This window comes from Miniopterus natalensis, chromosome 6, assembly GCF_054644295.1.
Source record: "Miniopterus natalensis isolate mMinNat1 chromosome 6, mMinNat1.hap1, whole genome shotgun sequence".
In the NCBI taxonomy this organism is placed as follows: Eukaryota; Metazoa; Chordata; class Mammalia; order Chiroptera; family Miniopteridae; genus Miniopterus; species Miniopterus natalensis.
Genome location: NC_142086.1, coordinates 84,240,659 through 84,266,867, shown reverse-complemented (window position 1 = coordinate 84,266,867; position 26,209 = coordinate 84,240,659). Strand labels below are relative to the sequence as shown.

The 26,209-nt window shown below is 45.2% G+C and overlaps 1 protein-coding gene across 6 annotated transcripts in view; it reads right to left on the bottom strand.

Annotated features, from left to right (window-relative positions):
- Positions 1–10,508: 10,508 nt before the first annotated feature.
- TTC3 (tetratricopeptide repeat domain 3) overlaps positions 10,509–26,209 on the bottom strand; it is a 96,127-nt gene continuing 80,426 nt past the window's right edge. For 4 of the 6 annotated variants that reach the window (XM_087818405.1, XM_087818404.1, XM_016220673.2 and 1 more), the window contains 8 exons: positions 24,362–24,430; positions 23,305–23,401; positions 22,902–23,002; positions 20,820–20,910; positions 20,290–20,391; positions 16,797–17,167; positions 15,201–15,327; positions 14,792–15,028 (listed from right to left, as the gene is read on the bottom strand). In XM_087818405.1, the coding sequence (XP_087674531.1) occupies positions 14,807–15,028; positions 15,201–15,327; positions 16,797–17,167; positions 20,290–20,391; positions 20,820–20,910; positions 22,902–23,002; positions 23,305–23,401; positions 24,362–24,430 (1,180 nt within the window). In that variant the 3' untranslated portion in view covers positions 14,792–14,806. Of the gene's footprint in view, positions 11,993–13,284; positions 13,378–14,791; positions 15,029–15,200; positions 15,328–16,796; positions 17,168–20,289; positions 20,392–20,819; positions 20,911–22,901; positions 23,003–23,304; positions 23,402–24,361; positions 24,431–26,209 lie in introns of those variants that run through there. The other 2 variants (XM_087818406.1, XM_016220677.2) reach the window with 2 other exon arrangements.

The window sequence follows — 26,209 nt, the reverse complement described above, 5'->3', positions numbered from 1 at the left end:
AAATGTGACGTGTGACACGTGACTTGTGTCCTTGGATGGCAGCGCTGATTGCGGACTGAGTCTGGTGGGACCTTGGGCAGTCTTACTGGGCGAGGGACCAGCCGTCACTCGGGAATCACCTGGCTCACGGCACAGTGTCTCATGTCCCTGGCCCTCACCACCTGACTCCCAGTCGTCATAACAACCAAAACCACCTTCATCTATCTTTAAAACACCCGTTCTGGGGGGGACAGCACCACGTTTCCGACAGGATGAGGCTCCTACCTCCTCGCCCAAGGGCCCGCCCCCCTCCCAGCCTCACGCTCCAGGCTTCAGCAGCCCTGAGCTCCTTGGGCGCAGGTGTGTCCCTACCTTCCTCTTTGACAATGTTTCAGATCCCCCTCTGGTCACACAGACTCAAGCCACTTAGTATATTCACCAAGCTAATTCATAAGCTGCACCATAAAACAAATCTCAATACATTTGAAAGGATTCAAACCATACAAAGTATGTTCTCAGATCACAATGGAATTATATTAGACCACAATAATTCAACGTAATTAAGCAATAAATCACAGTAAGATATTTAGAAAAACTCCAGTTACTGGAAATTAAACACGCTCCTAAATAATAGTAGTAAGATGCAGCTTAAACACACTTTAGAGGAAAATTTATAACTTAAATGCATATAAAGAAAAGACAATAAATTTAAAACCAGTGATCTAACTAAGCAGCTAGAAAAAGTATAGCAACAAACAGCAGAAAAAATAGCAAAGCCAAAAGTTGGTTCTTTGAAAAGATTGGTGAAATTGTTAAACTGACCATCCTAACGTATAAGAAAATACAAATAACCAATAGTAGAAATGAATAAATATCTACAGGTTCTTCAGATAGTAAAAGGATAATAAAATACTGAAACAATTTTATTTCAACAAATTCAACAATTTAGATGAACTGGAAAAATTCTTTGAAGCACACAAATTATCATAACTGACTCAAGAAGACATGAAAAATTGGAATGGTCCTATATGTATGAAACATATTCATTATAAAAAGCTTGTCCAAGGAGAATAATTGAAATTATCAAACATACTGAAGAAATAGTACCAACACTCACAAACTCCTTCAGAAAAGGGAACGTTTTAGCCCAGCCAGCGTGGCTCAGTGGTCGAGTGTTGACCTAGGATCCAGGTGATCGGGGCTCGATTCCCAGTCAGGGCACACGCCCGGGTTGCGAGCTCGATCCCCAGCAGGGGGCGTGCAGGAGACAGCCGCTCAGTGACTCTCATCACTGATGTTTTTCTCCCCGCCCCCCTTCCTCTCTCTCTGAAATCAATGAAGATATTTTTTTAAAAAAGAAAAGGCCTGGCCGGGTGTGGCTCAGCAGTCGAGCATCGACCTAGGATCCAGGAGATCGAGGTTCAATTCCTGGTCAGGGCACATGCCCGGGTTGTGGGCTCGATCCCCAGTGACTCTCTCATCATTGATGCTTCTGTCTATCTCTCTCCTTTCCTCTCTCTGAAATCAATAAAGATGTATTTTTAAAAATAATAATAAAACATAAAAATAAAGGGAACATTTTACACCTCATTTCATGAAGTCAACAAAACCCTGATGCCACATCCTGACGAAGGCATTCCAACAAAGAAATTGCGAGTCCCTTGTGAACATAGATGGAAAACTCTTCAAGAGAATATTATCAAATATAACACAGCAATATATAAATATACATCATAAACAAATAGGGTTTATTGAAAGGTCAACATCTGAAAATCAATGTGATTTACCACATTAACAGAATAAAAAAATCAATGAAATTCAACATCTATTAATAATTTTATTTATTTTTAAAATATATCTTTACTGATTTCAGAGAGAGGAAAGGAGAGGGCGGGGGAGAGAGAAACATCAATGATGAGAGAGTCATTGATTGGCTGCCTCCTGCACGCCCCCGACTGGGGATCGAGCCCGCAACCCGGGCATGTGCCCTGACCGGGAATCAAACCCCGATTGCCTGGATCCTAGGTCGACGCTCAACCGCTGAGCCACGCATGACCAGGCTATTATTAATTTTTAAAAACTGTCGACAAACTAGGAAACTTTCTTACCTGGATAAAGGGCACCTATGAAAACCTCTAGGCAGCTTCAGACTTAGTGGTGAAAAGCTAAATTATTTTCCCCAAAACTGGGAATAGGGTCAGAGTGTCTGTTACTGGAGATCCTGGCCAGTGTATTAAAAAACTAATAAGGCACAAGATTGGGAGGAAAGAAGTGTAATTGTCTCTATTTGCAGACATGATCATCTACATAGAAGCATCTAAGGAATAAAAAACAATAACATTTATCAAGATTGCAGAATACGAGGTCAATATATGAAACTTGTATTTCTGTGTATCAGCAAAAACACTTGGAAAATAAAGTTTAAAAAGATAGCATTTTCAGTAGTATCAAAATAATAGGATACTTAGGATTACATTTAATGAAAGATATGAAAGACCAAGTGAAAACTATAAAACACTGATGAAATTCAAAATGATGTAAATAAATGGAGAGAAATCATGTTCAGAAATTACAATAATCAACGCCGTCGATTCTTCCAAAATTGACCCATAGATTCAATGCAATCTCAAAGCCCCCAGCAGGCTTTATGTAGAAAAACGACAACCTGCTTCTGAATTGTATTTGGAGATGCAAGAAACCTAGACTAGCCCGAGTTATTTTTAAAAAGGAAATGTGCTGATGCTGGACTGAGTTTGCTCGGGCTGCCATAACAAAATACCACAGTCCTGTTGGATCGGGCCCCACGCTGACGACCTCGTTTAACCTAAATTACCTCGAAGGCCCTACTTCCTAATACAGTCACACCGGGGTGAAGGCCGCACAGATGAATGTGGGGGAAACACCATTCAGTCCGTAATGAGGGTCTCGCCCTGAGGTCTGACTCAGCTGGTCCGGGGGCCCTGGTTGTAGTTACTTAAATGCTTCCAGAGGTTCTGGTGTCGTCACGGCTGAGAACCACTGAGCCAGGACGGGCCCCAGCCTGTGTGTGAGCCGAGGAACACAAGCACGGGCGGCAAACTCCCAGCGAGTGCGGACATCTCTGGATATCCCCGAGGGTCCTGTCCTCTGGAGGAAGTGCCCCACAGGGGAGTTCTAGTTCAGGCATGTCCCCGCGGGCATGGGCCTGGGACCAGCCCAGGCCGGAGTGGTGCTCCCTGAACAGGCCCATGGGGCGAGTGTTCAGCCCCCTCCACTCGGGTCCCAGTCAGGCTCTTCCCCTTCTGCCTGTTGTGGGTCAGGCCGTGGGGAAGCGAGGTGAGCAATACTCCCCACGCTGAGCCAGGAGTTGACGCATTTCAAGTTCCTTTGGGTGTGTACCCACCCAGGGCCGTTTGGTGGGGACCTCGCGATGACCTCGCCGCCTCCTGCTTCCTCCACACCCACAAACACATCACGAGAACCAAGGAGCGTCCCACAGTCAGTGGAACAAACACAAGAACCAAGGAGCGTCCCACAGTCAGTGGAACAAACACAAGAACCAAGGAGCGTCCCACAGTCAGTGGAACAAACACGCAAGACATAACCACAGTCAGGTTCTCCTCTGGTGCTTCCTCAGCATTAGAGGCTGTTTTGGGGTCAGTGAGGTGACACTGGCAAGAGGCAGGAGTTTCTGGCATTGCTCTGAGCCCCGGGCTCCCCTGGGTCCTGTGCTGTCCCCTTTTATGCCATCAGGGCCAGTGCTTGGCAGGCCCCTCATCCTCACACCCTGGGGCTCCTCAGATGAGCAGACTTGGGGCTGCTCCACAGGCCCCCCCACTGCCCACAGCGCAGCTCCCATCCAGAGGCCCGGGCAGGGAGGGGGGAGGCTGGGAGGAATGGAGGGAAGGAGGGAGGGAGGGAGGAGCTGAGAAGTGCAGAGGAAAAGGCAGGCCCCAGAGCGGCAGGGCTGCGCCCCAGGGAGCGCCCCCCCCCCCCCCTGCGCTAGCCCAGAGGTGGGACTGCCATATTAGGAGCTCTTGGGCTCTACTTTATGGGACTTGGTCCGCAGGCTGGCAGAGCCTGAAAGGCTTTGGGTCGGAGCAGCAGGAACTTGGAGCCAAGCAGCGGATTCCATTCTGCACAGTCACTTTCCTTCCCTCCCCTGCCCGCCCCCTGGCCTCCCCAGGCCATCTGCCAGGGGCACAGGCTCGTGTCTTTGTCCTGCAGGGCAGCCACTCCAGAAGGCTCGCTGACCTGCCTCAGGTGGGCTGGCAGGGCCTCTTGGGGCAGAAGAGGCCTGCCTCTCAAAGTGTGGCACGGGGAGAACATGCTAGGATAGCAGAGAGCTGGGTATCAGAAGTTCAAACAAATCTAAAATCTTTGCCCGCTTGAGGAAAAAAATTGCAGAAACACAGAGGAAAATATTCATTGGTCTTGGAAGTGAGGACACACACTTCCCCCACTTATTCATTATGTTGGGATGGTAAGTTCTTGTTTTCTAAGCAGGAGGCCCCGTTAGGTGCTTCAGGGAATATACATGGAACAGAGGTGTCAGCAGGACTTCTCAGGCCTCTGACTCAGGCAAGGGTAGGTTAAATCCACTTTCTAGCTATGTGACCTTGGGGAAGTTCTTTAACCTTTTAGATTGTTTCCTTGTCTGTAAAACAGGGTAAAAGTAATCTGTTTATTGAGCAGCTACTATATGCAAGGCACACTCACTTAACCCTGTTGTGTGGACATGGAAACTGAGGCTCTAAGACATTAAATGATTTACCAAGACCGCACTGCTAAAGGAATGCAGGGAGCAGGGACCTGTCAGGGTGAGAGGGGAAATGGGGGTATCTTGGCCCCAGTAGGAACGCCGGAAGGGGCGGCTTTTGCAGGCCAGGGCAGGTCTGGGCTACAGCAAGGCCAGGTGTGAGGAAGTGAAGTGAGAATGAGGCCGATGACCTGGGCTGGGGGTGGTAGTGATACAGGGGCTCACTGGTGTCCCCGCTGCCCTGTAGGGCAGGTCCACTGAGGTGGGTCTGCGGGGCGTGAGTCCAAGATTCCAGGTGACTGCAGAATGGGAGTGTCGTCAAGTGGAAGCACAGGTTCAGTGAGGAGGCTGATGCAAACCAGTTGAAACTGCATCAGAAATGCCCACTTGCTGCCCCCCAGGCCAGTCCCTGCGACTCCAAGCCCACAGCAGAACAAACATTTACAAGGCTCTCCAGCCAGCTGTACTGCGGCCAGGTGTTGATGTGCTTCCACATCAGCTGGTCTCAGGCCCAAGGCCTCGCCCGCTGTCCTGTCCTGGAGTGCCCTGTCCCTGCCCTGGCGACCCCCTACCTCTGCACAGTTCACCTGATCAAGGGTAACACTGGCCTCCTTGCTCTGCCCCTGGCACGCCCTGTCCTTGCTTTCACTCTGCCTGGGCCTCCAGCCTGCCCCTCCCCCCGCAGGTGCCTCCTGCCTCCTCCAGGGCTGGGCTCCAATGCTGCCTTCCCCGGCCTCCCCCCACACTCCCTCTTCCCTTTCCTGTTCCCTTTTCCTTCCGTCCCCGCTGACATGCCCTGTATCTGACTAGGGTAGTCGGTGGCGGTCTCCCCTGTGGAAAGCTGAGGACTTGAGGATGGGCCTCGCATCTCCTGTTCCGTGCTCCAGCCCGAGCAGTGCCGCCTGTGGATGTTAAGAGGCGGTGCATTGCTGAACACACAAAGGCCCTTCGAACGACCAGGGCCATGTGGCTCATCCCAGCACAGCACAGCTGGGGTCACTGAGGCTCCCGGGGAGGCGGGAAGGTAGTGGGGGGGTCCCTCTGCCCTGGAAGTCCCCACTGGGGCCAAGGAGGGCAAGGAGATGTAGGCTCAGCAGTCTCCTCAAGGCCCAGGAAACGGCCTGGCGGCCACATCTCACAAGAAAGCATTGCAGCGAGTGCTAAGCCTCAGCCTGCAAAGGTCTGGCCTCTGAAACTGGCAGCAGAAGCAACTCGGCCCCGAGGCCCCAGCAGAGGCCGGAGTCCTGCTGGCGCTGGGGCAGCAGCCGGCGTCTGGAAGCACAATGTCAATCTGTTCAATCGCTTTCTTTTTTCGGAGGCTGTTGGCTCACCCCGCTGGAATGGGGTGGCACTTCAGGACACGGAGCGGGAGCTGGTGGCAGATTTCTTGGAACTGGGGGCAGGGAGATCTAAATTAAGCCCTTTCGATCACGCCAAATAAACAGAAGCTGAGGGAGTGCCGGAGGAATTAGGCAAAATGCCTTCACACATAACTTCTGGAGAGTGGAGAGAAAAGTTAGGAAACAGAATGGCGCTTATTCACCCGGTCCCGAGGTCTCTGCGGAAACAATGACACCTCTGTCTGACACAGGAACACCAGTTAGAAAGAGCAAGCCTTTCCCTTTGAAGTGCCTGCCAGAGGCAGTAATAACGCCCCCTCCCCACCCCCCACCCCGCCGCCCCAGGTGAGGCTGGGGTAAGCCCAGGGCTGGCCCAATCTCCAGCCCGTCCTCCCTCCAGAGGTAACAGTGGCCTCTGGCTTGGTGGCATCCTCACGCCTGTTTGGCACCTGAGGCACACCCGCTCTGGACTTACCTGCTCGCTGCTGAGGCAGGGCCTGGAGGGAGGCAGGCAGGCCAAGCCTCCGCGCCTCCGGTGGTTTTCGGTTTGCAGCAGAGGACCTGCAGTGGGGCCAGGGGTGAGGGGCACAAGGCTGCTGCTGGGAGGGGCCGAGCAGGAACTACTAGGAGGCAGACTTCCTGGGCCAGGATGCCCCGGGCACCGCAGTGTCTTCTTCCCAGGATGGCAGTGAAAGGGAACCAGACCCAGCAGGATGGGGCCCAGGCCCAGGGAGAGCAAAGGCACCCATGGCAGCGAGAGGAGGATCCTTGTCAAATAGAGCAGTAGGGTGGAGCTCGCTCAGCAGAAATCATCTCAGGTGGTTTCAGGTGTTCAAGTCCCCTAATCACCATGTCACACGTGAAATGAGAAAGGCGTAAAAGGCACCTCCAGTGCCATCAGATTCTCCGGGGTGGAGGGCAGTGGTGGGGGAGAAGCCTGAACAGGGAGATTTGTCAGCTTCTGTGGTGCAGACTCCCTCCATTGCGCAGAGGTGGGAGGAGAGGCACAGAATCCCACTATACAGCATTTCCACCACCCAGGTACCATTATGCATCAATAACCCCGAGCACAGGCAATAATACTGTAACAGGAAACAGCTGCCTTTGCTTTTTATAGAATTTATTTAATCGTGTTTATATAATTCAATTTTTAATAGTTGTGTTGAACAGCCAGCTAGCAAAATTCCTGAAAGCTGAATAGCTGGCTCTTGTTCCTGGGGCCAGCAGAGCCTACTCCAGCAGCCCAGACCTCACCTGGGCCCAGACGTGGTCAAACCGGTCCTTGTGACGTAGATGTCCACTTGCCAGTACCAGGCAACTCCAGGACAGCTTGGACCACCCGCCCGCCAAGGTGCAGTCTTTGGCTTTCTCTCTGGGTTTGGCAGCAATAGAAAGTTTGGCATCTCATTCTTTGCTACCCTACAGAGCAGCTTCCTGAAGAACCGCTGAGGTCACTGCTGGGAGGAAGACCTGTTCTGCGGTGGGGCGTTAGGGCCGCTCCAGGCCTCCCTCCCTCCAGTGGGAATCCGGGCTCACAGCTGAGGGCTGTGCACAGGTCCAGCTTTGCCCAGGGCCCATGGTAACCAATATGCCTCCTGGACCCAGGTGTCTATCAGTGTCTGTCACTGGGCTACAGACACTGCCAGAGCTCCGTGGGCAGCCTCGAGCCCTGCCTCGCCTGGAGCCTCACCTGAGGCAACCACGACTCCGACCTCTCCCACCAGTTTCCTGTTCTTGAAGTTGGCATAAATAGACCCGCACTTCGCTGCTTTGGCCCCGCCGCGTTTGTGCGCCAGTGGTGCTGGGTGTAGCAGCGTCCCATTGTACGATGGCCGCACCAACCTGCCCATTCCCCTGTGGACGGACACGGGTTGTTTCTAGTGGGAGGCTGAAGCCGGTATGAAGATACCTGCACACCACACGCATGCGTGGCAGAGAGGCCCCGTCACAGGCACTACAGTATCAGCTTTAGTAAATGCTCCCACCACGGCCGTACCAGTCCCCGCAGCCACCAGCAGATGGAAGTCCAGTGCTCCACATCCTAACGCTTGGTACGGTCAGTCTTTTATGATTTCAGCCATCCTGGTGGACATCTGGTGGTATCTCACTGTGGCTTTAATTTGTATGTCCCTCATGATGGATACTGAGCAAACTTGGCTATCAAAATGCCAATAAACCATCTGAATATTTGTGAAGTGCCTAACCAAATCTTTTGCTCATTTCTAAACAATTATCTTTTTCTTACAGGAATGTGACAGTTGTTTTGGGAATCCTTCGCTGGATTTCTTCCACTTCCTGGCCGGGCTTTTCAGTCAACGGTAACTTGACTTAGAATTCTCCACTGTAATGACAATTTATCAGACTTTTATCCTTACAGGTAGTGCCTTTTGCATCCTAACCAACCTTTGCCGGTTCCAAGGCCAGGAAGACTGTTCTCTGTAGAACTTTATTACTTTACTTTTCATAGTTAAGACCAGGATCCGTTTGGAGCTCATGTTTATGTATGAAGGGAGGTTGAGGTTCATTTTTTTCCATTTGTACATTCCAAACTATTACTCTTAGTGTAGTTAAAAGCTTTTTTTCAGATTACTGATGGCTGTCTCCTTAGGGTTTTGTCGTTTACTAGTGCTATTTAGTTCCTGATAACGTTTTGGTTTTGGTTTTTCCTTTTCTGCCACTTTTAAAGGGGAGATGGGAAGAGGCAGTATAACCTGGAGCAACACTGGAGTGACAGACAGTTCTCACCCCAACCTGGGGAGCTGGGCTCTCGCCTTTTCCACAACACGCTCCAGTACAATCCCCCCCCCCCCCCGAGCCAACCACACAGCTGGGGACCTAACCCAAACGGACTGAAAAGCTGCCTCAAAACTGCTCGCCACAGATGCAGTTATCCTTTGCTGTAGAATTATAATGTCCCCAAGTCACCTCAAGGAGATTTCAGGGACAAACTTATTTCTCAGAATCTCCAAGGAGACTTAGTTTCTTCTTGTTCTTTCCTCCACTGGATCACACTTGTCCGGGCTACACTGATCCACTTCCGAATCGACTCCAGCCTCACACGGGGCCACCAGACCCCTCCCGTGCAACTCAGGCCCAGGCTGGACCACAATCACTAGCATATAATCCCTTCATCACGACACTGAACACTTGGTACAAATTTTACTATTAATCTCCTTCCCTCCCTTGCTGCTGCTTCAAGGAAAGCCCTTCTCACCACGTGAAACTATATTTGTCACTGTCTACTCAACGGGAAGATAAGTCTCAGGGGGTCCTTGTCTCTCTGTTCACTGCTGTATCAAAACATCTAGTCCAGCGCACGTAGTAGGTACTCTACACATACTTGTTTTCAGTTTCCAGGCTTTGCCCATGGTTCTGGGCAAAGCACTTAAGGCAGATGGTGACACAAGGCGGACATCTCCCCTTGGTGGATCGAGTCAGAGCGAAGAGAAAATAAGACCTTAGATGTGACTGATTATCGATTCTTTGTAATTATTGTTTTAATAAAGTTTTATTAAATTTTAATAGTTTAAAACCTAAACACACTTCCCGTTTCTTTCACGAAGGGTCGTGCTGCAGGTGTTTGGGTGCTGGTTCTGACAAGCCCATCTTATCCACGTCACTGCCTGTGCTTTCCACCAGCCTTACCAGCAAGTATCTTGTCGAAAGAAATTTCCATCCTTGTTACTGTCTCTTCTATTTCCTTTCACCCATTTCTCCAGAGAGGGTAGTCTGATTTAAAAACTACCTAAAATAGTTCCATTGCTTCAGTTTTGTGGTGGTGATCACTTTGCACACCTGCCTCCACTACATAGGCTTTGAAATTACCTTAAAAGTGTAGTAACACTTTGTATTGCTAGGGCGCAATTTCATTTTATGTTGGGTTATCCATTATTTATAGCGTAGATTAAGCTGTTCGGCAGGGAAAATAATCTAAACTCTTAGGAATAGCCATTGCTTTAAGTTACACATTATTCTGAATTTAAATGCTACCAGATTAAAAACGTACAATAGTGCTCAGCATACCCAGAAAGTCCTCACAAAGGGAAACCCTACTGATCAGCCTCAGGAGTCCACAGATCCACACGTGCCTCACAAAAAAATCAGTGCTGAGGAATGCAGCTTGATTAAATTCAATATTCTTATATGTGTTCATATGAAAAATCTCTTACTGTTGCCTAAACAGTAAACTTTCTATCACTGGTGTGTAAACTTCCCATTCATAAATTTAAATAGCCAATCTTGTAAACCTTTACTTGGGCACAAAGAAAGGTTTTGATCCAGACTCTAAAACGTTCCAAGGCCCTTGGTTAGACTCCTCAGACAAGCATGGCTCTTCTCTCCTGATGAAGTCACGGTTAAAATGTGAGCAGAACACAGGTGTCTTGAATTTTCGAGGAGAACGCTTTCCCACACCATCTGATTACAAACGAATCAGCACGCTAGTGGACTGATGCCATTTTAAAATGCTCTTTATTGACACAGGACGTGTAAGGCATGTTCACACAAGTCTGAAGCTCTGTACAAAACACGCTCCCTCACTTCCCAGCTGCTCTGCTTTTCCTCTGTACCTGCTGCTGCACACTGGTCCCTCCATATCCATCTACAGCTCTCGGCCATTAGGAACATGCAGACAATGTGTTAGGGACCCACGTGGAGAATCTGTTCCAAAACAGGGAATAAGTGTCTATGCCTAATCCACCGAGACATCAAAACTCAAGGAGCAAGGCAGAGGAGGGCGACAGACCAGCTCATGAACTTGGGACTGAGCTTCTCAGGGAACAAATAATACACTGGAAAATCTATTGATCCTTCCTGTCGAGAGAAATGGAATGCATCCAGAATTCATGTTTCTACATTTACCACTGTCCATAGGTCACTAAAGAGAACTAATTTTAAACAGTTTCTACTAGGGTTAGTACAAGAGTGCATGCATTTCTCACACAAACGGCAAACACGGGATGAGTGCAGCAGGGACACCTTGGGACTGTCATTCACATACGACTCTCTTTTTGGTGGTGGGGCAGGGAAGGGGAACGACGGTGATCCCCACAGTGCCTGCTGTGAGCTATGGGGAGACGCCTAGACACTAGCTGTCTATCCTGAAGCAGGGCAGTTGCCACTACGGAGAAGGGTGAGGGAGCCAGAAAGTAGCTTCCGAGGGGGAGGCTGGGCAACGGAGACTATGGAGCCTCGGTGCCAGGGGCAAAAAGTCTTGGCTGATATCAGAAAGTGTTTTGTAATAAATTTTCAAAACTCAGCTTATATTTTCACAAGACAACAAATAAGCACTTTACAAATCTACTTTTGGGAAATGAAATAATGAAATGAATAGTCAAAATCACACGTTTCACATGAGATTTGAATCTTTTGGTCTAATTCAGCCAATATTTTAACATTAACTACAAATGATTAAAATGTGGTTTGCTTAAGCCCATTTTTAAAATGCAGAATCTTTGAGGAAAAATTCTGGCATATTTTCAGGAATACTGACTCTTGGGGAAACTTTAAGCTGGGTACTTGAACAGGTCAAGAATTCAAGTTCAGCTCCGAGGCGCTCTTGACTTCCCGAAGGAGCCTGTGCCTCAGAGTGGCGCCGCAGCCCAGCCTACGTGAGTGTGGCCACTCTCACTTCTGTCGGCCACCATCTCACTGTTACCCATGTGTTTCATCAGAGGGGAAATTACTATCAACTATGTTAAAGATTCCCACTTATTAGTGCTGGATAGTGCAAAGAATCTTCAAATGTTTGCCTTTTATACCAAAGGTGTATATTGTTACTCTTCTGTTTCAACACACCGGTGTGTGACCCTGGGTGGGCTGTGACTGCCTAGGGCACCGGCAGCCTCTTCCAGAGGCTGGGCTACTCTTCTGACGGGAGGCCGTGGTCGCCACAGGCCGGGCAGGTGCTCTGGCCTTTCAGACACTGCTTCATGCACTGGAAGGGAAAGGAAGTCAGTCAGTGCCTTCGGGAGCGCATGGGGCCCGAGCTCCGTGCTGCTCCTCAGCAGACATGGCGAACTTCACCTCTGAGTGAGGGGGCCTAGAGCTGCCCAACAGGGACACTGCGCTGCTCAGGCTGGGACAGTGGCCAAGCCCCAGGGAACAGCCCCGCCTCAGGATCTGCCCATGAACTCTGGGGCTCTGACCTGACCTCAGGGGATGGCCTCCTGCCTCCTCCCCCGCCCTACCCCAGCTCCAGTCTTGGTGCTTTAGCTGCCCCCTTCTAGAGCTGGCATTTTCATGGCCCTTGGACTCATCCATTCCCTATCTGCCTGACCTTGGTCCCCGTACACCCCACCAGCCTGCATACCTGCAGTCTTTTTTTAAAAAATATATCTTTATTGATTTCAGAGAGAGGAAGGGAGAGGGGGAGAGAGAGAGAGAGAAACATCGATGATGAGAGAATCATTGATCAAGCCTGCAACCAGGCATATGCCCTGACCAGGAATCGAACCCCGATCGCCCGGATCCTAGGTCGACGCTCAACCGCCGAGCCACGCCTGGCCAGGCATACCCGCAGTCTTGACTAAAGCCTGTCTACTCACCGTGGTCCCATTGCTGGCCTGCCGCCACCACAGAGCTGGGTGCGTGTGAAGTCTGAGCCCAAGCACGACAGCCCTACGCCCAACGGAGGCAGGCCATGTGCCACGCGCCAGATTGCACCCCTCCTGACTGTACTTCTTCCCCTTCTCAGGGATTCATAAGCTGATGGAGCAGAGCTCTGATCTCTTCTAACCCAGCATCAGGGGTATAGGACAAATGCTCATAGCACCCCAAATGCCAAAACAGTTACGCACAAATCCCAGAAGGGTATAAGCCAGAATATGCCAGGCCCAGGCCCAACGTACCAGTTAGGTTGTTTTTCTCCTGTGAAATGTTAACCTTGCCTAGTGAGTAGTGTGTAGTTTCGTGTGTATAAGAAATCACCTGTCAAGGCGCTGACACTGCTCTCAATGTCAGCACCAACCTTGCCCACAGATCCCATTGTGCCCAGAGACTGAGGGTGGGAAGGGCGGTGCAAGCTGCACAGCCCAGGGCTTAGGAGGCCTGTCCCCTTCCCACAGCACCAGTACTAGAAACAGGGGCAGTGACACTACACAGGAGGTTACAGGGGAAGTACTTTAAAAACAGGACATATTGATACCCAGGAAAAAGAAATCTCTTTTGTTTTCAAAACACTTCAGAGTCTAAATGCGTGATATGAGGATGGCTAGAACAAATGCTTACCCCTCGGTGAAACTTGTGTCCACATTTCAGCACACGCACATTTTTGGATTTGAACACCTCATGGCATATTTCACAGGAAAGTGCACTCAGTGTCTGTGGAAACAAATGTAGCTGAATAATAAATCATTAAATTCCTTTCTACTACATAAACTCTTTCTACAAGTGGCCTTCAAATGCTTTTGCTCTTATTAGTGGCAAATTATTCCCATTCACAGCTAAGTAGACAACTTATTTTTAAACAGCATTTCCCAGGAAAAAACAAATGTACAAAAGAAAACTTTTAAAATTCTCATTTTCTCAGAGAAAAGAATGTTTTATATGGTTAACGGATTTCCTGGTAAAATACCCAAGTGTCTGTCTGTTCATCCCACCCCACACTTAAGTATGGGACTAGCTGAAAATCACAAACTGGTCATGCAGCTAATTCTCAGCAGCTGGGAACATGAATGTAAGTTCTAATACATTCATGCTACAGACTACTGTGGCCCATTAAACTCTAGGGAAGTCCATAATCCCGACATAAAAAGCTGGTCACAACAGCTCTCTGAATAAAAGCAGATTACAACAGTAAGCATCATATGACCATACAACTCATTTTTTTAAAAACAGAGAATGTGTATACAGTGATGCCTAGAAAGGAGTCTGGAAAGATGTAAAATGGTAACTGTAGTTACTGTTGGTTAAAAGAGGTTTACTTTTTCTCTCTGCTATTTTCTTAAGTTTCTATGAATGTGGAATACTTGTGCAAATCAAACAAAACAAACGGCTCACTCAGCATATCCCTGTCAGCAAACACTCGTGGTCAGGGCCAGTGTGGGTGTGGGGACAGAGATGAATGGGAGGGTGTGGGCTGCAGCAGATCACAGCCGCGTGAGCACAGACAGGGTCTCCATGTGACAGCAGAGCCCAAGTGCCACCCAAAGGCACTGGCATGAAGTCCTCCAGCTCACAGCCCTGCCCCACACGGCATCATTAATTTCCACCCTCACCCCCCCTCTTCACTGATCACCCTGAAGGCAGGAAACGAGCCTTGTTCATCTGTCCTTAGCAGATGACAAGGAACTGTGGCCCCGAAACGGTGCCCCATAAAATGTGCAGGGGGTGAATGAATGCAGCCCTGGCAGTGGGATCAAAGTCAGGGAGTGGGGCAGATCTGAAGGCCTGAGTTGCTGATAAGGTATCCAGTGATTCTGTGGCAGCTTCATCCCAACCACAACTAAACAGCAGATAAGATTCGAGCTCAGGTTCCAAAGTGATGGAACCGAGTGTGTGATTCCAAAGCCCCTGGTCACACAAAAGAAAGTTATCCAAAAATCAGTCTTCCTAGATATTCAAAATGCCACACTTGATAAAAGACTGACTTGTCTGCCTGCTTGCAGGGCCAGGGCCTGCAGCAAGCTCAGACGGAGCTCTGCTTGTCCCTTGGGCAGGGGCTTCTCTCTGCAGCACCCCAAGGCACCCAAAAAAGCAGAGACAATGACCCCGCCGTTCACTGATGTCCTAATAGGATAATGAATTAGGTCTAAAACTGAGAAAAATAAGGCTGAATCATGGATTCACAATGCTCTTCATTAAAACACAGCTGACTAGTCATATATAAACCACTCACAGAGACGCTGTCTGCCCTCTGCCCCTGGGTTTTGGGTGACGGTCCAGCAATCACAGAGGGAGGGCCCTGGGTGGCTCTAGTCATGGCAGCAGCAGAGCTGGGCTCAGATGGCCTCCTGTCCTGTCCTGGACTTGGCTACGGAGATAATGCAGGTGTGGAAGAAGGTTCAGGTACCCAAAGTTTCTGCTGTCTTTAGTAAATTGCTCACATTTTGGTTGAAGCCTGTTTTTGTTTTTGTAATTCTCACATTTTATACCCAGACATGGATAAAGTGGGACATTTTACTGTATCTGGATGGAACACTGACCTGTAGGTTTTTTTGTTCATCTAGAATGTGTTTTGTCACCCTCTGGACAATTTCATCAATGCTCAGTCCTGAGAGCGAATTCTTGCTTTTGTTTCGCACTTTTTTAATAAATCCAGCAAGCTCGGTGCTGAAGGAAAAGTAGGGAGAAATGACAGCAGAAAGTCAAAATTTTCTACTGCTGAGAAGTATTATGTGCCAGTATCAGCCCAACAGCTAAGAGAAACAAATACACATAAACAAAATGAACAGGCAGATAATAGTAATAACTGTACATAAAATAGCAGAGTTATTTTATGAAAATTCCAATACTGTGTCTATATGCTTACTGCAACAGAATTTCACAGATGGGGGAGCCGTCCCACTCAGACACCTGGCTTTATGCATCTATTATGCACCATCCCTAACGACCAGACACCACTGGCTCTGACTTGACAGAGGAAACCAGCTTTCCCGACTCCCTCCCTTAAAGATCTAACCCATGAGGTTTTCACAGCCTGAATGTTTCACAAGCACACAGTGGATGGTGACTGACGGTGAATAATCGACAGGAACTTGATATTGTATCACTAGTAGCCTAAATGGTTTAACTTTCAGAAAATTAAGATGCATTTCTATTAGGTTAACTTTGCCAAATTTAGCCAGGACTGCAAACAATTTCATTTGTGAAGTACTTTTAGTAGTTTCAACTTGAATATTTTTACAACTGGCAGGGCAACTGCTCTTGAGAGAACCTACCACTCTTCTCACACTGTGGCCCATGGGGCTAAAGACCCCAAGTGCAGACTGAACACTCCCTTTCCAATGGGCAGGGCTGTTCCCGTAGATGCAAAACATCAATTCTGGCCAGTCACAATTTAATGACTACTTTGTTTCAAATATATAAATTCAGGGACTGTAATTAATATTGTATCAAAGACAGAAATAACATGGGAGGTGGAGAGGGTCCATCCTGGATGCGGAATCCTTTCTTCCTAGCTTTATTCTGGAGATATTCTGTCTACCTCATCTGAGACAAGGAGCATCTCTGCCTCCTCACACCAACCTGGGGAGCAAGGCCAAGCTCAAGGAGAAGCCCTACTGACGCGCAGATTGAGAACTCAGGTAAAAGCAGCCCCCCTTCCCCCTCCACACAAGGATTCCCTTTGTAACCTGCCCACACACCTGATTCACCACCAAATTAAACCCAGTCTTTTCAACCTCACACCTCTGACAGTCAGAGGTGTTGTCCCACAAGGTGAACTGCTGCTACCTTAATTTATATGCCTCAAGTTTTCCCGAATTATATAAAACCAGTGATGTGCGGTTCACTCAGTAGTTCAACCGGTGTTGGAGCATGTTACTGGTATCATCAAAATCTTAGTAAACTGCCATGATTCTGATTAGTGTTCAGAGTTCTCAACCTACATATGCACATTAAAAATGTATTTGAAAACGCTAAACTCTATGCTTACAAAAGAAAATATAGCACTTTTCTTTCTGAATAAAACAATTATGCAATCCTTTCCATATCAGTCCCTAATTGGCCATAATTACATCTGACCAGGAAACAGTTTAATAAAAGTACTTAACAGAGTCACTAACATTCTACATCTGTACCTGTTGTAACAGGGGAACACCACTGACAGGTGCTCGATGATACTATTGAACGGCTTTTTTGGAGACTGGCTTAGACGGGTAGTGGGTCCTGGAGGAACAGGCAGTTTCTGATCAGCCATGAGGCTTTGTTTTGACTGAGCTGCCTTGCCAGCACTCTCACACTCTGGCAGCTGGGCGACTTCCAGCTGACTGGAGGGGGATGCTGGCAGCGGTGGAGAGGAAGCCCCCACTGGGTGATCATTGGCAGAGACCAGACTTAAATCCTTGGGAACCGCTGTGTGGTTTCTGGTCCCATGACTTGCAGAAGTTGAGGGATCCTGAGGACCCTGATCATCGTGACCTGAAGTCTCAGGAAGTGACTTTGGGCGAATCTGTGAGGAATACACCATAGTAGTACTTAGAGAAACATCCATGGACAAAGACTGATAACTAAGCATGACTATGATAAAACCAGGGTGCTCAACTGCATAGAAAACTTGAATACAATAAATTGTTTTTGTTTAAAAAAAATTACTGATTGTAACATAACCTGTTAGCTGTTAGAAAGGGATGGACTCTGACTCCTATATGACCCTTTATACTTCTTACCTTCTCTGTAAAATCAGAAACATTGCCTGAAAAAGAACACTGCACCTACCCACTTTCCCCCTTCACCTCTAATGGAATCCCACTCCCTTCCCAGCTACCCTTTGTGGCTGACAAACCAAACAGCTGTTCTAACACTCCCCAAAACTGCCCTTGCCCAGGCCACCAATAGTCTCCATCACTAAGCCCCAGGGACACCTAGATGCTGCTGGCCTCCCTCCCACCTCTCTTCTCAGCTCCCTGCAGGCCTAAGTGTTGAAACTCCTCGTGATGGCCTGATCTCTGCCTCAAGTTACCCATCTCCATTCTCTCAGGCCTCAGTGACTGTGTGCTTGCTGCTGCTGATGCCCCCTTTTTAAAGATTCCAGTCTAGAATATTTTCCTGAGACCCAACTCTACAAATCCAAACTTCTAATGGACAAATCCACTTGGGTGGTTGCTGGGCCACTCAAACTCAATGTCTTCAAAACTAGACTCAGCACAGTATCCTCACTCTGCTTCTCTTCATCTAGTACCCGCGTCGTCACCAACAGGAATCCGCATTTGTCCTTGACTTTCCAACACGTGCACACTGAGCCCCAATCTCATGGGCAGCACAGCTCTTTCAACTGTATCTCCAGCCTCTTGGATCTGTTCTCCTGCCCCACCCCCACCACCATTCCCTGGCTGGTGGCAATGAGCTAATAACTGGTCACCAGGAATACCTCGGGCCCTCTCCCACTTCCCCACGTTGTAGTCAGGCTGACCGTCATCAAGTGCAAAGCCGGTGTCATCCCCTTACTTGAAACCCACACGAGTTCCCACTAGGGACCTGAGGAAAAGTCTATGCTGCTGGCCCCGCCGCACAGAGTGAGGCTGCGTGTGCGTTATGGTCCTGGGTACTTGATAATCTTCCTCTCCTTACTCTCGCCCCGCTGTCACACTAAACTTCTTTTACACACGAAAGCGGTGTATTCACTCTCTTTTTTACAGCCTCCAAATATGGTTTTCTTCCAGTTGAGACGCTCTGGCCCTCTAGACATCATTAATCCAGCCTTCCTCACAGGCCCACCCACCACGTCCTCCCTGGTTAATTCCTCTTCTGGATCTCGGACTCACTGAGACCTCCAACCGGGAAGCTTCTGCAGAGGCCTAGACCTCTAGCTTAGGTTAGTGTCCCTTATTTATACTGCTACAAAATTCTGTGAGCCTACGAAAACCCTTGGTGCACTCCGACTCCAAACCCATAGGCACTCTGAGGGCACAGACTAATCTTGATCACCACTAAATGCCCAACGGATGAATGGGGGAGGGATGACACAGAGGAAATGATTTTTAGGGATACTTTATTGTTCAAGCACTTGGCACAATGAGAGTTCCCAGGGTTCTGGATGTTAAAATTCTTTTGAGTATTTATAAAATTACATAAACTAGAATTAAAAGTTAATAGCAAAATATTCTACTGATATCTCTTTCCCCCTCCATATCTGCTATCAGAACTTGGAAAAACTGTAAATGGTAAGTGATCTTTAATTTACTTCTAAATAAAACTCTATTTCTTACACATTTCAATGGAGAGAAAAAACTTTCAGTGGAGGAAAATCTTTGGATCTCAAAAGAATATTTTACTCGGTTCAAGCTGGCTGTTCTAATGTTTTAAAAATAGTTGTTTTTTCCCCAAGATGAATTCATTAAGTTTGAATGTTTAATGTGCAATGTTCTGATGAGAAGACATTTGAGATCAGGCTCCTGACTGCAGGGAGCCTGCCATGTAAGTTAAGGAGATGAATGCATACAGTAGAAGGTCATGGGGTGGGGCAAATGAGGGCAGCCCCAACCAGGCTTCAGGGGAAAGCAGGATGCAGAGAGTGAGGACGGTGTCCCAGGTTGGGCAACAGCCAAGCAAAGATCTGGCAGTAGCAGGATGGTGAAATATATACTATTTCAGAATTGGAAGATTTCAACGTTGTGTCAAAACATCCCGAAACCTATCTCTAATCAACTCTAAAAATTTTTATTTATTTATTGATTTGAGAGAGAGAGGAAAGAGGGAAATAGAGAGATGGGGAGGGAGAGAAACATCGATTTGTTGTTCCGCTTACTGATATATTCATTGGTTGATTCTTGTATGTGCCCTGACCAGAGATCGAACCCAAAACCTTAGCATATTGGGATGATGCTCTAACCAACTGAGTCACCCAGCCAGGGCTCTTGAATAGAGTCCTTCTTTAAATTCTTATGGTCCCATCTCCCCTGGGCTTAACTGATTTCCAATTTAGTATTTACTGAGCATTTGGTATGTCCAAATAAAAAATATATATGCCAGAATAAAGGAATACTAGGTTTAGCCATATTTTAAAGTCCATAAAGTAAAATTAATGCTTTTCTTTACTGTGCTGCATATTTTAAAACAACAAGACAAGGTTTGGCAATCACTGTTATTCAGAAGATTCAGCATATACCTCAAACCAGCAGTGAAATGTGATATGCCAGTTTTTCTCGTATTTAACAAGAAAACAAATCTTAATTTCCAGACTGTGGTCTTATGCCTTTCTCTACACATCGAGGAATAACCTATTTCTGAATCATAGGCACCTGCTACACCTGGAGTATTTGTTCAAATGCAGGGAAACACACACACACACACCAGCATCCAGAAAGGAAAGGGGAGATGTACCAGCAGTGTGTTTACCTTAGTCCTCTCCTTAGACCCTAATGTAGAAAGAATGTCTTCTATTTATTTAAGAACGTTCATCATAATGCTTAAAAGGTTAGTCAGTAGCACCAATAATGAAAACATTGAGGCAATTATAAATCCATCCCATCCCCACTCCCAGAAAACACCACCAGCTACCCTGGCCAATTAAGAAAGAAATGTGGCTCATTATGTTCTGTTTGCGTTCCTTCGAAAAGAAGATGACAGACTTACTGTGCTATAGGCAGGACGTGAAAGCTCAGAAATCTGCACTTTAGGAAGCTCACTGAGCCGAGAACCATTTTTAATTGCCTTAATTTGTTCTTCAAACTGAGACTGTAGGTAGAAGAAAAGGGGTTAAGTTTTTCTAACAAATTCCAAGGGAAAACCACAATCGACAATGAATACTATATTTCTTACTATACATTAAAAATGGTCAACAATTTTCGAAGAAACATAACTGAAACACAAGGTATTAAAACAATTATTTCTTGTAAGGAAAGAAGTTCAAAATAAGAGCTCATTAACCAGATGCTCTGCAGCCTGATCAAAAATAACTGCTCTAATCTTAGCAATCAAGGGCAGAGTTTAAGACAATTAAGAAAATATCATTACTTTCATGGAAAAATCCTTAAAATTTCAACAAAGGTATTTATTCTTTTTAACAGCTCAAAAAAGGAACCATTTCAATTTGACTCTAGCTGCTTGGAAATTATAACTATTATATAGACTTTGGCAGAATTATAAAATATTTTACAACTTACCTCAGCTTTGTCAATTTCTTTTCTAACATCAGAAAGAAATGATTCCCATGAATGTACGTCAGACTCCAGGTCAGGATATGCTGCAGAATCACTGAAAAAGGAGAAAAACATGAAACTGCTTAATGTCCACTTTAAAATATTTTTAAAAATTGAAAGCACTAAAGTACAAATGAAAATAAACATTTAAACATGAAAGATACATTTCACATGATCATGCACAAAAATGCAACTGTTTTTAAAGAACTGTGTATCTTACAAACACCTCTAGAGACACTTTAGAAAACTTTAATGATTGATCTAACCCAAGCCCCAAAACTGGTGCACAGAGAGCAAGTATTCTCCTGAATTTTCATTTCCCCCCAAATTTGAGTGTTTGGCTGCCTTCATTCTGATGCCCGTGTTTAACATTAAAGGCTGTTTGTGCATTAAACAGAACAGCAGTCTGGGACACTTAAAACATTCCAATAAAGCCCTGATTCCCACCTTAGTGTAAGATAAAGGGTGGGACCTGAAGTCTCCAACAGATGTATGACCTCAGGGCCTCACGAACTTGGTCTACTGAGAGACACATGCTTCCTGCTCCTCAATAGAGAACATCAGAAACACTACCAATCCGTGACTCAGTTCTCATGAGACATTGTGAAGAAAACCCAGGACATCCCTTTGATGCCTTCTGTGTTCTCTGGTGGAATGGGCAGAGTTGGCGCAGAATTCCTAAGAAAGAAGTTGGTGTACTCTGAGGCACACTAAGGAAGTGGACACTACTAGATAAAATGAGGTTGGAGACATGTCTGTTTCGTAGATGCCCACACGGCACAGCGCATGGCGAGTGCTCAACACTGCATTTGAACACCACGTGGTCTCTACCTCAGCTGTACTAGTCCTGTAATCTGATTCAGATTAGTTTACCTTCAATCAGAAAGGTCTTCGCATGTAAAAAAAACTAAATCATGAAAATGAAGAAATAAAGAGCTAGCCATTAAAACTGTTTTCCATGACCCACAGAAACTCTGGTTCAGTGTGGAAGGGTTGAAATTAAGTAAAAAAGCAGTAGAAAGGATGAAAAACCTGGGGTTAAAAAACTAAAACCTGTGTGTGTGGAACACAGTAAAAAAACAGAGGAAAAGTAATCTCAGGTGTAAAAATCCATATAGAAAAGTGCTAAGTGCTAGACTGCAAGAGACCCTTGAGGAGTCCCAGGTAAACCGTATTCTAAAAACAAAGCAATACAGGTAAAGGTTAAGGAGAGTTGAAAAAGTGAAGAGCCATGAATATCCTCTGAAGTGACACTACCATGCTCTACTACAAGGATTAAGTAACTGTGCTTAGGGAAGGCAATTTGGCAAAATGTTTAAAAGCTTTGAAAATGTGATTTTCATTCCAGAAATTTATTGCATGGAAATGATTAATAATGTGCATAAAAATTTAGCTGCAAGGATACCTGCTGTAGTGCTGCTTTTATTAACAACATGTGCAAACACCACCACTACCCCACCGCAGTGATGTCTGACCCATCAGGATGCATCATCTGTGTATGCTGGAAACTTCCTTTCAAAATTAGGCTGGAGCCCGACCGGGCGTGGCTCAGCCACTGAGCGTCGACCTAGGATCCAGGCGATCAGGATTCGATTCCCGGTCAGGGCACATGCCCGGGTTGGGGGCTCAATCAATGACTCTCTCACCACTGATGTTTCTCTCTCTCTCTCTCCCTCTCCTTTCCTCTCTCTGAAATCAATAAAGATATATTAAAAAAAAAAAAAAATTAGGCTGGAGAAAGTTAATTACTGATGTGAAAGGAAGTTTCCTATACTACTTAGTGAAAAAGATATACAAATTTTCATTTTTTTCAATTAGTTAATGAATTTATTCCAAAATATTAATTACTTATACCTCAACTTAGAATTATGGATAATTTTTATCATTTGTTTGTGTTTTGATTTTTCTACAACTGAACATGTATTAATTGTATAACTATTAAAAATAAAATGGTCCTGCCCACTATAAATTTTTTTCTCAAATCATCTGTAACTTTTATTTGCTAAATTGCATGCTGGGAAATACACCCATAATGCCACACAGTACCTGCTCAACTGCTTCAGGGTCTTCAGATACCCTTCTGCCTGTGATTCCATGATCCGTAACTTATACACTTCCATCTCCCTCCCGTTTTCAAGCACAGATACCTACCATTAGATTAGAGAACATTTAAGTATTTTAAAACTGAAAATCTGAAACTATTTTAAATTGTTGAAACTTAAACATTCTAAACCACTTTGAAGTTTCTTCCTAAATGACACACAAGGACAGAATCACAGGAACTTGGTTATGTTGTAATGTCACTTGGGTGAACATGAATTAAAACTTTTGTATTTAAAACTAGAATAACAAAAATGGCAATAAATGCTGTTATGCTTCATTTGCAATTAAACACAAGCAAACAAGGACTCCTGTCCTACTGTTGGTCACCCCGTGGAACTGGGCTCACCTCTGCAGCCACAGCTCTTTGAAGAATCTCTTCATATTGCTCTTTCCCTTTCTTTATTTGCTCTTCTATTTTCATTTTCTCATTTGTAAATGTATTACTGCAAATAGCAAAGAAAAAACACTTTTTGAAAAAAATTTAACCAGTGAGATTACAAAGACTAAAGCCAGGTTAACACTGAAGTCATGCCACAAAAAGACACATAATGTCTTCCAGAGTAACTTCTTGCCTAATATTTTACTATGTAATATAGACTCACATGTGCTCTTTGCGCTTCACAAATGATCAAAGAAAGATAGGAAATTAAAAGTGAGAAATTGGTGGGAATGCCGAGAAACTGGTTCATCATTTTTATGAGCACAGGTGGAGTATAATCTGCTCTATTAATAAACTTTATAGAACATCCCTCATCCTTTGAGTCAGAAATTCTATCTTGACACATATTATAAGGAAATAACCCAAAGGACAAAATAATATATATACAAAGTTGTTCGTGGCAATACATTTTTAACTGCTAAAACAAGGTGGTCATGAACCATAAGTGAATGGAAATGTGTATATGAAACAATATATGAGAAAAGCAGAATACAACTGCTTACTACTGAGTAGACTGGTTACCAGTAGGTGAAAACATTGTTTCCGTTAATAAAGGTTAAAAGGAAACTTTTCATGGGTTCATAATGAAAATCTTCCAATGAACCTATAATCACAGAGCAACAAACTACCATAATATGGTTGAGACTAGTATTTCAAGTAACACAAAAGAAAAATTTTTTAAATATATATTTAGGTTCATGTTAACTCAAAGGACAAGAGGTGTAATCAACAATAAATTCAGATTTTTTAAAACTGACAATGTGAAATAAAAGTAGGAACATCATAACAAAAGTACTTAAAGAATAAATTTACTTAACTATTAAAGATAAAATAGAAAATAAAGAAAAAAGAAACAATCATTTAAGACACAGACAAGCAACAACATATTTAGAAGTCCAGTGTGCCTGTGTCTCTGGTGTTAAAAGTATAATACGATATAAAAAGAAATTTAAGCTTAATTTGCCTGATTTCAGAAGACTGGTCCAGAAGGAATTCATGTTCCTTTTCCTGCCCATCATTTTTCTGGGTGTACCTATGAAAGCACAATCACCAAATTTTAATTAATTTTCCAAGATTCCTGAAAAAACCCGATGCCATCCCTGGCTGGCATGGCTCAGCTGGCTGAGCATCATCCCATGCACCAAAAGGTCGCTGGTTTTGATTCCTGGCACCTGCAGAGGCAACTGCTTAATGTTTCTCCCTCACGTCCATGTTTCTCTTTCTCTCTCCCTCTCCCTTCCTCTCTCTCTAAAGTCAACAAAAATTTATTTAAAAAAGCAGCCTGTAACAAAAGTTATTGAAAAACAACCACTGATCCATGAGTAAATTCTACCCATATCCACGCAAAAATTATTTAATTCTTTTTAAGTTTTTACATTTTGTTTCATTTCTAATATCTTCAAAGCAGGCAAAGGATTCGGGTGATTTTCCTTTTTGGAAGTTTTCCTTTTATACTTGGAGGGCGTATCACAGATTTCAGCCATTTTATTTGATCACTAAATTATAAGCTTGCCAAGTAACGTCACCATACCTCAGTACACTTCAAGGAGCACCTCTGGGTGGTTCAACAGGTGACACAGGAGTACAGAATGAACAGTTGTTCTCATTCAAAAGGCAAACAGCCTCTGTTGTGTGTGGGTTTTTTTAAATCCTCAGCCGAGGATATGTTTTTATTGATTTTTTAGAGAGGAAGGGGAACAGAGAGAGAGACACGGATGTGAGAGAGAAACATCGATCGGTTGCCTCCTGTAAGTGCCCTAATCAGGACTTGAACTCACAACCTAGGTATGTGCCCTGACAGGGAATCGAACCTGCAACCTTTTGGTGTACAAGACAACACTCCAATCAAGTGAGCCACTCGGCTAGCACCAGCCTCTATTCTTTGAAACAGAACTTAAAATCCAATACACACGCACACACACTCATGTGCACTCACACATACGCAGTCTGACAACCCTTCAAAACAAAGCATCAATCTGATTCCTAAGCAATGCCCTGCAGAAAGTAAGTTCTCTCCCTCTTCATGCTCTCTTACACACCTTTTTAGTCTCTACTTGCTAAAAACCCACAGTTTCCACTAAGAATTGGTTTAAATGCCATTCCTCCTTTTTTGTAAACTCCTTCTAAGTATTCAATTCTGTGTTGCTCTTTCATAGAACCTGTGTCATAGAGCTGCCATTGGTTTGTCCCATTGTACAACCAGGAGTTCCCTATGTCCCAGCCATTTTTAATACTAAGTGTGACCTAAGGTGTAGAAAAACCAAGTCGTTTCTTATATCCTTTGAGCTTCTTTAGGAGATCTAAAAAGTTTTAAGATTTTACTTTAAAAGCTAAATATAAAGCATTTATTTGGAAAATGTAAAAAACACAGAGAAGCCTATGGCTTATCTTTAAATAGTGACCAAGAAAGGCAAAGAAATACATACATTAATGAAGAGAAAAAAAGCCCAGTACAAAGTTTATTTCCCAGCAGAAATGGTTAATTTTTATGCTAGCAGAGAAAAAAACATTCTTATCAACATATTAATTTATTTTGTCGAGTTTGACAGTATGTCTAAATTGAGCACATAAAAATATTAAATGTAAATATTCCTGAATTTTTGGATAACTTAACAATTAAGACTAGACCTCAAATATTAAGAGAAAAGCTTTACAGACATTATCACTTCTGCAAATGTGTTCTGGTGAAACTATGACATGACAGAGGCAGTGTTTTATGCTTCACCATTCCTTTAAGGACTGCGCCTAGAAACTGTCCAAATGTGATGCTAGCAACTCAAAATGAAAGCCATCTGATCACATGGTACGTACG